The sequence below is a fragment of the Corvus moneduloides genome, chromosome 8 (genome assembly GCF_009650955.1).
Source record: "Corvus moneduloides isolate bCorMon1 chromosome 8, bCorMon1.pri, whole genome shotgun sequence".
Lineage (NCBI taxonomy): Eukaryota > Metazoa > Chordata > Aves > Passeriformes > Corvidae > Corvus > Corvus moneduloides.
Window position 1 is genome coordinate 29,494,721 of NC_045483.1, and position 12,287 is coordinate 29,507,007.

General features: G+C 39.3%; 1 protein-coding gene across 2 annotated transcripts in view; it reads left to right on the forward strand.

Moving 5' to 3' along the window:
- Window positions 1–12,287, forward strand: part of BICC1 (BicC family RNA binding protein 1) — a 92,963-nt gene that overhangs the window by 74,277 nt on the left and 6,399 nt on the right. For both annotated transcript variants that reach the window (XM_032116350.1, XM_032116351.1), the window contains 11 exons: window positions 437–688; window positions 1,969–2,100; window positions 2,994–3,180; window positions 4,572–4,730; window positions 5,101–5,297; window positions 5,593–5,734; window positions 6,679–6,835; window positions 8,190–8,355; window positions 9,570–9,609; window positions 10,259–10,413; window positions 12,110–12,263. In XM_032116350.1, coding sequence (XP_031972241.1) covers window positions 437–688; window positions 1,969–2,100; window positions 2,994–3,180; window positions 4,572–4,730; window positions 5,101–5,297; window positions 5,593–5,734; window positions 6,679–6,835; window positions 8,190–8,355; window positions 9,570–9,609; window positions 10,259–10,413; window positions 12,110–12,263 — 1,741 coding nt within the window. The remainder of the gene's footprint in view (window positions 1–436; window positions 689–1,968; window positions 2,101–2,993; window positions 3,181–4,571; window positions 4,731–5,100; window positions 5,298–5,592; window positions 5,735–6,678; window positions 6,836–8,189; window positions 8,356–9,569; window positions 9,610–10,258; window positions 10,414–12,109; window positions 12,264–12,287) is intronic.

The following is a 12,287-nucleotide window of genomic DNA, read 5'->3' on the forward strand; positions in this document are numbered from 1 at the left end:
CATCTTAATAAAGTATAAAAGTGTTCTTGTTAGGAACTGGCAGTATGAGAGATTGATCCAGTCCCAGATGGGTGTATTTGAAGCCAGTAAGAACATCTGAGCCCAACACTGAAAGGCCAAGTTTTGCAAGTGTACCTACCCAGATAAATCTCTGTTGACTTCAACTGCCTGTATGGTCCCTGTTGGGACCAAACCATGCAGCATTGTCTTACTGCCTTTTACAGAGTGGCAATTAAATGCTGCATTTGGCCATAAAATGGGAGTAGTGGGTAGAGTTTGGTGCATTTGTTACCTTTAACAAATCAATTCTGGTTTTAAACCCAACAATATTTTCTTTATGTTGCCTGTGGAGCGCATGACAAGCAAGGAAGCAACCAGAGATGTTGTTCTGTGTGCCTGTAAGCGCTGTTTCACTGGTTTCTCCCATTCCCCCCAGGAAGGAACAGCCATGCTCCTGGAACACCTGGCTGGGAGCCTGGCCTCTGCAATCCCTGTGAGCACACAGCTCGACATCGCTGCGCAGCATCATCTCTTTATGATGGGTCGAAACGGCAGCAACATCAAACATATCATGCAGAGGACTGGTGCTCAGATCCACTTCCCTGACCCTAGTAACCCACAGAAGAAATCCACTGTCTACCTCCAGGGCACAATTGAGTCTGTCTGTCTTGCCAGGCAATATCTCATGGTAAATACTTTCAGTGAAACTTGTGGGAAAAAATTGCCAGATCACGGAAAATATGCTCACTCTGCATCTATTTACAAGTCAAATGTAAATTAGCCACAGAGAGGAAGGATTGCTCTTCACACTGCAAACAGCTCAGTTTTTGTCAGGGTTTTGTCAGTGTTTGTAGTTATTGAAAGTATTTGTAATCTCTGGTAACATGACTTGGAAAATAACCTTGGTAATATAAATGCCGCATAAGTGATTTAAATTTACAATAACAATATGCCTCTGAGTAGAGGCAGATTTCTGAAATGTTCTGTGGGTGTTGGGTGACAGGTTATGTTTTATTTTGCCAACCTGCCTTTTCTATGTTTGTCAGGTAAATAGGTTTCTTTTGAGGGGAAATGTCAGGAATTGCTTAGTTCCCGTGTAGGCAAGTTTCCAATGAAATTGGGAAACCATAGGAAATAATTACTCATTCTGCAGTTTTACCTTCTTTATAATACCATAGTGACAATTCCATGAGGCCTTTTATAAAAATAGCTCTGGTGTTGAATGTCATTATTTGTAGAGATTTTTGATACATTGATCTTTAAGCTTCACAGGAGCCTTTAGCCATTATTTTAGTACTAATGTATGTGCACATTTTTTGTACATGTGAATATTAATGGGCAAAACGTGGGAGGACGGGACCGTTCAGTTTTGGGAGGGTTTTACACTAAAGCTTTAGTATTTTAAGTGTGTTACAGGTGTTATCCATATCCCTAGAAAATATTTATGTAGCTGATCTGGAATGGGGAAGAGAAAGGTAAAAGTTAAGACTTTGGCAATGGTAACTTAGAGATTTTGTAGAAGTATGTATCCTTATTTCAAATAGTTTGATGGGAGACTTTTAGTATGAGTGTCCTGCCATCAGTTCCTGACAAGACTTGGTTCTGGTTTAATAAGTAATCGTGGTTTCTGAATTTGAATCTTCCAGGCACCCTCTAAGTCTGTATAAATAACTACTCAGGGTGCGTATGTGCAGACTGGAATGTCAAATATTCAGTAAAACATTTCACCCTTGTGCTACCAAACTGTTTGTTTAGCATCCCAGGGCAGGAAGATACACCTGTATGCCTGCATACAAGGAAATAGCTTTCCCTAAAATTTCATCCTTGCTCTTTTTTCTGAACTTACAGAAATTTCCTTGCATCATGATGTGTAAATGTTACAATATCTACAGTTCAGTTTATTGCTAACATTTTCATGGGAAAATGGTCAGTTACAAGTGCTAGGATTTTTTGTGCCTTTCTTTTCAGGGTTGCCTTCCCCTCGTGCTCATGTTTGATATGAAGGAAGAAATTGAAGTAGAACCACAGTTTATAACACAGCTAATGGAGCAGTTAGATGTCTTCATAAGCATTAAGCCTAAGCCAAAGCAACCAAGCAAGGTTTGTACAAAGCTAATATTTTTCTTTTAGGCTTTCGTGGCAAAGTTTCAGAGCTGATGAGTTGATATTTGTGCTCTTCCTCCCCAGTTTAATGGATCATAAACTTGTGAAAGCCATATGTATTTAATGCTTGAAGTATCAGTTTAAATGATCCAGCAGCTCTGCTCTAGGGTATTTTGACTTCTATTAAATGCTTAATAATGAAGAAATTAGCTTTTGTATAGAATATACTGATAAAGGCAGTGGGAGGTGTTTATTGTAAAATACTCAGGCCAGTATGGATAGGGGACTCTTGCAGTCATCCATGTTGTATACAATGCCCAAGCAGGCAGAAGTTTTAAAATTTTAAATGATTGTTCCATTGGGTCAGTATGCGAGCTTCCCTGTGTAGGGATATATAAAATCAATACAAAGACACATCCTGTAGAGAATGTACAAGAAGCAATGGGGTTTTGTAATTTCATTTTCCAGGCACTTATTACTTTATTCTCAGACAGCTATGAATTTAGTAGGGGAATTTAATACGAACAACTAGGTTTTTTGTCCACTTCAAGCTACAAAGCTTGAAAAGAGAAGATAAGATATTAATTATTGATTCGGCTCTCTAGCTCTTGAGGTGCTTAACATTTGGTCTACCAAAAAGGACCAAGATATGATAGTAATTAATTTTCTTAGAGAGATCTTCCATCATTCTCACTTCAAATCCTTATGAAATCACTAGTCTTACTGTCCTGAACTTCCTGAATTTGGATAGTTGCTACTGGATGTTAGCTCATGCTGTCTCACACTGCTGTGGTTGTGGTAGCCATGAAGGAGTATGAAGAACTATCTGTGTTAAGGAGAAGTGTTACTCACTGGTTTTCCTTTGTTGGTGTTGTTTTCTTTCCCTGCAGTCTGTGATTGTAAAAAGCGTTGAACGAAATGCCTTAAATATGTACGAGGCACGGAAATGCCTCTTGGGACTTGAAAGTAGCGGAGTCACCATAGTATCAAATCCCTCTACTGTCTCATGCCCTGTTGGTCTGTCTTGTCCTGGTTTGGATATTTTGTCCTCAGCAGGGCTAGGACTCACTGGACTTGGTATGCATTCGTTATATTTATATTTTTTTGATATAGGCTTGTTTGAAACTTAATTCACTTGTACTAGGAAAAAAGAGCAGATGTGTGTTTTGCGTAAGGAACCGTGTTAAAGCATTGGAGAATTGCAACAGCTTCTGGTTGTTATAAAACCTCTCCAAGGCTTTTGTAATCAGGTTTGGGACTCATCCCTGTAGAAAAATCTATGGAAACACGCAAACCACTCAGCCGAAAGTGTAAGGCAGGGAAATACGGGTGAGGCAGGACATGGCTTTTACAGCTTCTTTGGGCGTATGATGTCTCAGGCTGTCCTGAATTTGGGTGGGTACTGAAGCCTGTCAACAATACCATGAAAGTTAGCATAGCAAACACCACATTTCAGTTCAGTATCTCACTGTAATTGAGGGATCCACGTGCTTCTAGCTTAGACCTTACTTATCAGTTGAAATTTAGGACAGAAATGAGTAAGCTTCCTATCTTAACATAATTTTGTAGAAGCAGCTCATAGTCCAGACTGGAATTACTATTTTTTTTTCAAGCTCTGCAAATACCTTTGTACCAGAAGTGTATAGATAGAAAAAACAAGCAGTCCCAAAGGAAACCAGTGACAAATCTTGACACAAATTTTTGAAACTCTGAGTTCTCATGTAACCAACGTTGTCCCTTGTGACTGCCATGCGGGAGTGCTGTGTAGTTCCATGTCACATGCTTCCCTAGGGTCACACAGGAGAAAGTGTTTGTGCCATTTGACTGTGATTTTTAATGCTGCTTCTGTGACTGTTCTTGTCATGCTGCACTTTGGGGGGTTGGGTTTTTTTACCTTTTCAGTGTGTAGTGCTGAACTGCTTTGTGAATGCTCTTACACAAAGAGCTGGTTTGGGGGAATGCTTTGGGACTGATCAGTGCATTTGGGGGATGATTTGCAGCCTGTGTTGAAGGTGCAAAAAGGAATTGAATAGCTGTTAGTGTGCAAGTAGTGGTTAATTGACAGGAGCTTCTGAGAGAAACGTTATTGTGTGAAAAGAAAGTGAGGTGGTGCAGTACAGGTGCTTTCTTGTCTCTGTGATGCTGCTTTGGAACAAACCATCAGAAGCAACAGAGGGGATGCAAAGGGATGCCAGGGCTGAGAAGCAGTCAGTGCAGACTCTTTGTTATGACAAGAGAAGTAGAAGGACATAAAAGATGCTCCAATTCTCCTTGGATATATGATGCCCAGTTTAAGAACAAGCATGGTGCACCAAATGAACAGCAGGTTTAATGTTACAATTTGTTTGTGAAATACAGGCTGGTGCCACTTCATGGGGGTTTGTTCTGTTTCTTTTCGATTGGTACTTTTGTGAAGAATGTTTTCCTGTAAGTCTTAACTAAATATTTACTTGCATGATTTTTTGCAGGCCTTCTAGGTCCAACAGCCCTGTCAGTCAACACCTCAACTGCTCCAAACTCTCTGTTGAATGCCCTCAATAGCTCTGTGAGCCCTTTGCAGAGTCCAAGTTCAGGCACGCCCAGTCCCACATTATGGGCAACATCTCTTGCTAACACAAACACCACAGGTCGGTAGAAGTTTAATGTGAATTAAATGAACTGTGCAACACCAAGTCATTAGAATGGCAGTTGACAAATCCAGAATCATTAATTCTTTGGAACCTTAATTCCTACACTTACTTAGCACAGATGAATAAATATGCAAATTTAAAGTTATAACTTAATATATGACATGCTGTCAAATGCAGTGTTTCCATCTGTTTTATGTAGAAAATGAAGTTAACCTACCCAGATAAAGCATTATGGTTTTGGCATGCAATTCTAATGGAAACTTTTTAGTAATTTATTATAGCTACATAAAGATTTATATAAAGTAGTGTAATGCCTGAGGAAGTTAAATGAGAAACTTAATCAGAACATAACCAAATTTTGTTACAGGTTTTTCTGCTATTCCACACCTAATGATACCATCTACTGCCCAAGCAACCTTAACTAGTATTCTGCTGTCTGGAGTGCCTAATTATGGTCAAAACACTCCATCTCCACCACCAGGCTTGACTCCTGTTGAAGTCCATGTTAATGGCATGCAATCAGAAAGCAAAAAAGGCTCCCCTTCTTTAAATGGTCATGTAAAGGTAAGTGATACTATACTGGAGAACCAGATTTCTTTGTACTAGACCTCTACTAAGAAAAGCTGAAAGAGAAAACTAGCTATATTAGTAGATTCATAAAGCTTCTAAGTTTAAAAACAAACAGCAGTGTATTTGAACATGACTTAAAGATTGAAAAATAGAACATTCAAACATACTGTTCTCTTACTGTTCTCCAGGAATAGATTCCTTGTTATCCTACACAGATAGAAAAGGGAAATTGTTTCAATATTTCCTTAAGCATAAAAATCACCTCAGTGATTTGTGACAATCTTTTCAGGCCTCAAATATCAAGTATGCTGCACTGTCTGCCACATCGCTGGGAGAAAATGTGTTGACCACAAACCACAGTGATGCAGTAAGGCAAACAAGTGCTCATGGGGCCTCAGAACAAGTAGCTGCCAAGGCAAATAGTGAAGAAGGTAAGATTTTGATATTGCATTCCTTTGTTTGGTAGTGTTTGTACAGTCTGTGTACAGTTCATGATACAAAAATGTGAAGATATTCTCTGAGAGTTGTTTTTGCAACCATGTTTAAGGAAAAGATTGCTGGATCTCAGATTCATTGTCAAAGAAAGTAAATAGAACCTGTAGTAACTGAGCTGTGCTGTTGATAGGAACACCTTAAATCAACATAAATGTACTTGCAACATTTTACTTATTCCCTAGGAGCAGAGGGAGATAAGCTGCTGTACAAAAATACTAAAATCCTCAGAGGGTAACTAAACTCTTCTGGTTTAAATGATGCTTTATTTTTGCTTTTTAACAAAAGCAAATAATTAATGTCTCTGGGAAGGTTTTTGCAGGAAATTGTGTAGATCTAACCTAGACACTGGGAAACAATTTTATTTGCATGTTTTGCAACAGCATTTCAGTTATGCTGCCTTTTAAAAGCTAAAGTGCTTAACTGTCCCCATCATTCTTGGAGGGAGGGAAAGCCAGTTCCACTTGAAGCTTGTGAAAGCATGTTCTAAAGATACTTGAAGTGGGGGGAGCTCTTATTCCAGCAGAAGCTACCTGAGCACCTGGCAAAGTCTATTAAAACCAGGTATAAAATCAAATTTCTTCAGAATACTTAGTCACTTTGAATTGTCAGTCTTCACGTTTAATATTAATTAATATTACTTAAAATAAATATTTGAAAAAAGGAAATACTTAGTGTGACTACTATATATGTGAATACTAACACCTTTTTTGTGCATTTGAACATACACATCTTGACTTCTTAACCTTGACCAAAGAGTTATCCCTGAAGATGATCCTGTAGGGAGGAGGAGGAGGTTTTCTCCCATAGTTATCATTCCTGCAGCAAGCTCACTAGGACACAGCAGGGTGGTTGTTTAACTCTCCTTTTATTGGCCTTGTAGGTTGCAACGATGCTTTTGTAGAAGTGGGCATGCCCCGCAGTCCGTCCCATTCAGCAAACACCAGTGACCTGAAGCAGATGATGAGCTCTTCCAAGCAGGCCTGTGCCAAGAGGCAAACGGTGGAATTACTGCAAGGCACCAAAAACTCCCACTTACAGTAAGCTGAGTGTATAAACACAGATTAGTGGAACTTTCACAATGCAAAATTACTTCACGTGTTTTTGTACATAGAAGGGAGGGTTCAGTCATAAGATACTCAAAGAACTGATTTAATTTGGCCTTGATTTTCCATCACGTTAGGCATTAATTTAGCCCCCAGTTTGTCTGATAACTGCAGACTTCGAATGCTTTTTGTTCATCCTATTTGTCTTTGAGTTTAAAAAAATGTCTTTTCTCTCCCACAAAAGAACGGAGATCCTTGTCAGAGGAACTTTCATTACCTGTTTCTAAAGTATACATTTTTGCACTTTCCTTCTTTATTGATTGCTTAGAGGATAATTTGACAGCTTTTTCCTTTTGTGTGTACCTGAGGCTGTTTTCTTAGGAAAGCTGCGTTCAGGGCATAGCAGCATGTTCTCAAACACTTGTCTCAGTAATGATTTTGGTTGGGTTGGCTCTTTAATGACCCAGCAGTGGGAAAGGCTCATTTGAGTCATAATACATCTTGGCAACACAGGTTTTGTTCTAAATGCAATGTTTTTGTCTGACATACTCATGTTCTCACTGTTTGTTTGGGAACTGTTTATCACCACTCTTCTGAGACACATATTTTCTTTTGCTTCATTTATTTACACTCTTAAGGCTATGATATGTATTTCATTAATTCTGCTTTCACAGTTTAAAAATCCAAGGAATCCTGCTAACCAAATTCGGTTGTTTGTGTGTCTTGCTCTTTTTGTTGAGGACATAGTGCTCCACAGTTTCCTTGGGGGTAGTAGTTTACAGCTTCAAAAACATGATCACTTTGCTTTGAAGTAAGAGTTTATACTGTTCTAGCATAGGCCTGAAATGCGGCCGAGGTTTAGAAAAATAAAATTGCATTGAGAGGTAATGTAGGCATGTAGGACTGCAGTTTTTGAAGCTGTGAAAGCAAGTAGGACCTATGTCAAGTTTCTTAGTCCCTATTATGCAATCTCTCTTTATCCTACAAGTGTGAACCTGTTTGAACTGCTGGCCTGAGCAAGGCTAAATGGGAAATCACACTGTGTAGGGATTACATGCAATATTTCCAGACCCCAGACAGTTCAAAACTGAATCTGTAAACATGCCTCTTAGTGATACAGGAAGGAGAAACACTGCTTTCCTTCACTGACAGAGAAAAAGGTACAGGAGAGCTGAAACTTTTGGAAATATTGCTGAAAATGCAGAGATCTTTGTGTACGGACATGTCTTGAGTTTGGCTGCCAGACTTGTCCGGGTGAAGCCCAGTTACCAGAACCGCACTTGAGCGCTCGCTGCCGGCGCAGAGGCAGCCTGAGCAGCCTGAGCTAACAGTGCCTTTGTCCCCGCAGCACCGCGGACAGGCTGCTCTCCGAGGCAGAGCTGGGTGCCCCGGAAAGCCCCGTGGCTGATAAGAAGGCCCCGGGCAGCGAGCGGGCGGCCGAGCGGGCGGCAGCCGCCCAGCAGAACTCCGAGAGAGCGCGTCTGGCTCCGCAGCCCTCCTTTGTAAATATGCAGGTAGGTCTCCCTGAGTGAAGCCAATTAGGCATAAATATTGATACTGCAGAGTGAAGTTACCATAGAATGCAGAGGTGATTGGGGACTGGAGGCTGAATTGTCATTACCAGTTCAGTAAAAGTATTCACAGCCAAGCCATCAACTGCTTCAACTGAGGAGTGGTTTGTCAATGAAAAGTCTTGAGAACAGAAAAGCTCTTCGTTTCTCTTGAGTAAGAAAAGTTTAAGTACACAAAGTTGGGTGGCTGTATTTGTCTCCATCATTTGCCTATAAGAAGTCTTACATTGTTGCTTCAAGAGAATTATAGCTACAAAATAAATTTCACACCTTCTCATACTTAATTAACTTGGTTAATTACAGCCTACAAATACAAACTACTGCCATGTTACTGCAACTCTCCCCAAAGAGAGAGGAGACCCCTTTGTCAGGAAGCAGTAACAGGATTATTTTCAGTATAGATCTATTGGAGTGTGGGCATAATCAGACTGTGTGGAGTAGTTGAACAAGAGAAAGATTAGTGTTTTGCAGCCCTTTTCCTTAGTTATTCCTCTAGTTATTTTTAGTAGAGAATGTAACACTTCAGGCTAATACAGCATTTTTGTAGTTTTGTGTGTTTAGATTTCCTGATTTGTAGTTCAACAAAGTGTAGCTTGTTTAATCAGGGGTATTTAAACTTCACATTTTCCACTGACACAGGTAGAACACATACAAAAGTTCTTTGAATTATCTCAAAACTTAAGTTCTTTTCCTTTCACAAAATGAATGCATGAAGGAGAAGTAAACCTGAAAGATTATTAAAAATAACTGTGGTGGCTAGACTTGCTAAGATATATTACCTTTTTCGTACTGTTGAGGAATGTTTTAAATGCCAAGAATAGATGGTTAAGGAGAGAAACTATGCTTGAAAGATGTCTCATTAAAAAAAAATTGAAGAAAAATTCATTCCTCCTAAGCATTTTGTAAATATACTGCTTTAGCCTCGCTCAAATGGAAATCAGATAGTTATTTAAAATCGTTATCTATGTTTCAATGAACACTTTAAGTAACTAGGGCTCTAACTGGGCTACTGTGAAATTACTGTGCAGTGTTTCAGGTTTCTCCTAGATGTATTCAGTGGCCACTTTGCAAACCTTTGTTTTCACAAAGAGATGACTACTGGAGTGACATTTAGTTAGAATGGCAATTAGATGATCTTCTGCGTGTTTCATTTTTAGGCATTTGACTATGAACAGAAGAAACTACTAGCAACCAAAGGTATGTGGATGAACAGTGACTTCTGAAAAGTTTGTTGATACTGAGATGAAATGGTTTCCTGAACTTTGTTTTGTAATCCAGTTTTTAATAAAATCTGGAAGTGGTAGTGAAACATTTGCTTTATGTTCCAAAAATTTCTTAATACCAACACAGTATAAAATACAGTGTAAGCAGCTTGCAGGTGGGATGTGTAAGTAAATCCATGAGCAAATGACCAATATTGTTTTCAGAGAGCTCATTACTGTAATACTTCCCTTTATTTGGATGCAAATTTTACTTTAAGGTGTTTGTCACATCAGCTAAATGACCTCTTGCTTCAGGGATAAATTGAGTTGTAGAATTGGTAAGAGGCTTAACCATATCTTTGACCCTGTTAAATAATAAACCAAATTACCCATTCACTAAAAGAAAAACAGAAGCTTCTCTCTTTGAAACAGATACGATTCTTTGGCTTCCATGCAGCCCTGTGGGACTTAACTATCTTCTGGCAGAGTAAATTGCCTTAAGGAAGGGTAGGATTCAAGCTGTGTAGCAAGTGGAGGTGTTTAGAGTGTGCTGGGCTCAAGCTGTTAGCAAACATGATTTCAGTCCTATCCTCTCAGTACTTCTACTAAGGCTGAGATTTACTGATTTGTCTCTGTATTTGCAGCTATGTTAAAGAAGCCAGTGGTAACAGAAGTGAGAACTCCAACAAATACATGGAGTGGTTTGGGGTTCTCTAAATCAATGCCTGCAGAAACTATCAAGGAGCTAAGAAGAGCGAATCATGTATCGTACAAGCCTTCCATGACCACCACATATGAGGTATATAAAAGTATATTGTAATGGAAGTTTACTTTCAGTAAGTTGTTTCTCTTGAGATATGTCTATAACTTCCGGAAAAAAAATCTTGCAGATACCTGTTCTAAATATTTTTTATGGTAAAAAGTATTTCTTACATAAGTATTAAGGCATATGGAATACATTCAGCCCAACACAAAGTTAGATCTGTTTTATAGGCAAGTTATAGAGCAGAGAGGTCTGCTTCTTAAAATATCTTTGTTTAAAGCAGCTTCAAACAACTTAAGGAGCAAACATCCCAGTAGTTGCAAGCAAGCAGCAGGGCTTTAGTAACCTAATGAAAACTGTGTATGTATGACAGATAATCTACATGATGTGTATCACTGCACGGTGGAGGAGAACAGTAGAACGAGCAGCTCATCTTTCCTTCTGTGCAGAGAACTGGGAGGGCTGTCTCTCCTTGCACTATGCACTGGGCTCAGAATTTTCCCAGGCAGAAAGCAGAGAGTCCAGCAAGTCTCTTCAGAAGAGTCCCAGCATGGGAATCTTACAGGGAATTTGTTCCCTTCTTCTCAAAGGCATTCTGAAGTTGCTTTTTAGTGTGCTTCCTTGCTGTAATCCTTCCCGGCTTCCACAGAGACACCTTTTTCTGTCCTGCTTATATAAAATGTAAATGGTATGTTTCTTAAAGAAGGGGACTTCATAGTTCTCTAGGATATACTGTCTGTTAATGCAAGATATTCAGCCAGGACAAAAATGTGCCTTGGTGTTCTCCACTTGACATGTCAACTTTTTGAGCCATTCAGGTCCATGCAGTAGGCTTGGCTACATGTAATGCAGTAGTAACCGGGGAAAGAAAAAGATGCAACCAAAATCTGTGATTACTTTTCTATGTTGGTTGAGCTGGAGTGGGCCTTTCTCCCAGGCCTTGATGTCTAAAATCTCTAAGTGGGTCTGTGATTCTAACCAAGAGCACAGTGTTTCTTCAGGGGTGTCAGTTTTACTGAATAGTGTAAAAGATTGCTGCCTCCTAAGTGATGTTTTTCAGTCACAATTTGGTGCAAGTTTATAGAATTAAATTGTTCATTTCCACAATTTTTAGCTCATGTAAGTATGTGATATCTATAACGTCAATTTCTTTTGGGTATGTTGCCACTGAATGCTGCTGCCTTGTATTGCTACGTTCTCACCCACAGTGATGAGAGTTGATAATAAGTATTTCACAGGAATATGAAAACCTATTTTAAAAGATCACAGACAAAACAACTACAAATTTACAAGCCATTGCAGAATTGTTGTTGTATTATTATGTGCAAGGCTGTTGTCAAGTAGTGTGTACTTGATCCACTTATCTTCAGATAAATGTTCTGTTATGTTCTCTTCCCTGTGAAGGGATGTAGTCAATAGATTGCTTTGTCTAGAATTTGTGTGGGAATTTGATGCCATGGAATGTTTTGGAAACAAACTTGGAAATACCGAGAAATTTATTTTGAATCATGGTCTTTAAATAACTCCTGCTTAAAAACTGTAAACTGCATATGTTTTAAGCACACCTGCTGTTTTTGTGTCCGGTTTGCAATTATTTGACTATTGATCAACTGCCAAAAAGAATGTTTGTGAGCATTAAAAGCTGCTTTTTAACTGAGCTGCTTCAAAGAAAACATCTGAGTCACAATGAAACCTCTGTTTTCAGCCCAGATTTTCTTCCTGTTGTTTGCAGGGTTCATCCATGTCTCTCTCCCGGTCCAGCAGTCGGGAGCACCTGGGAAGTGGCAGTGAATCTGATAACTGGAGAGACCGGAATGGCCTTGGACCCACTGCTCATGATTTTGTCTCCTCAATTGGCAGCCCCAAACGGAAACAAAACAAATCAGGTTAATAAGCTCTTATCATCTGAT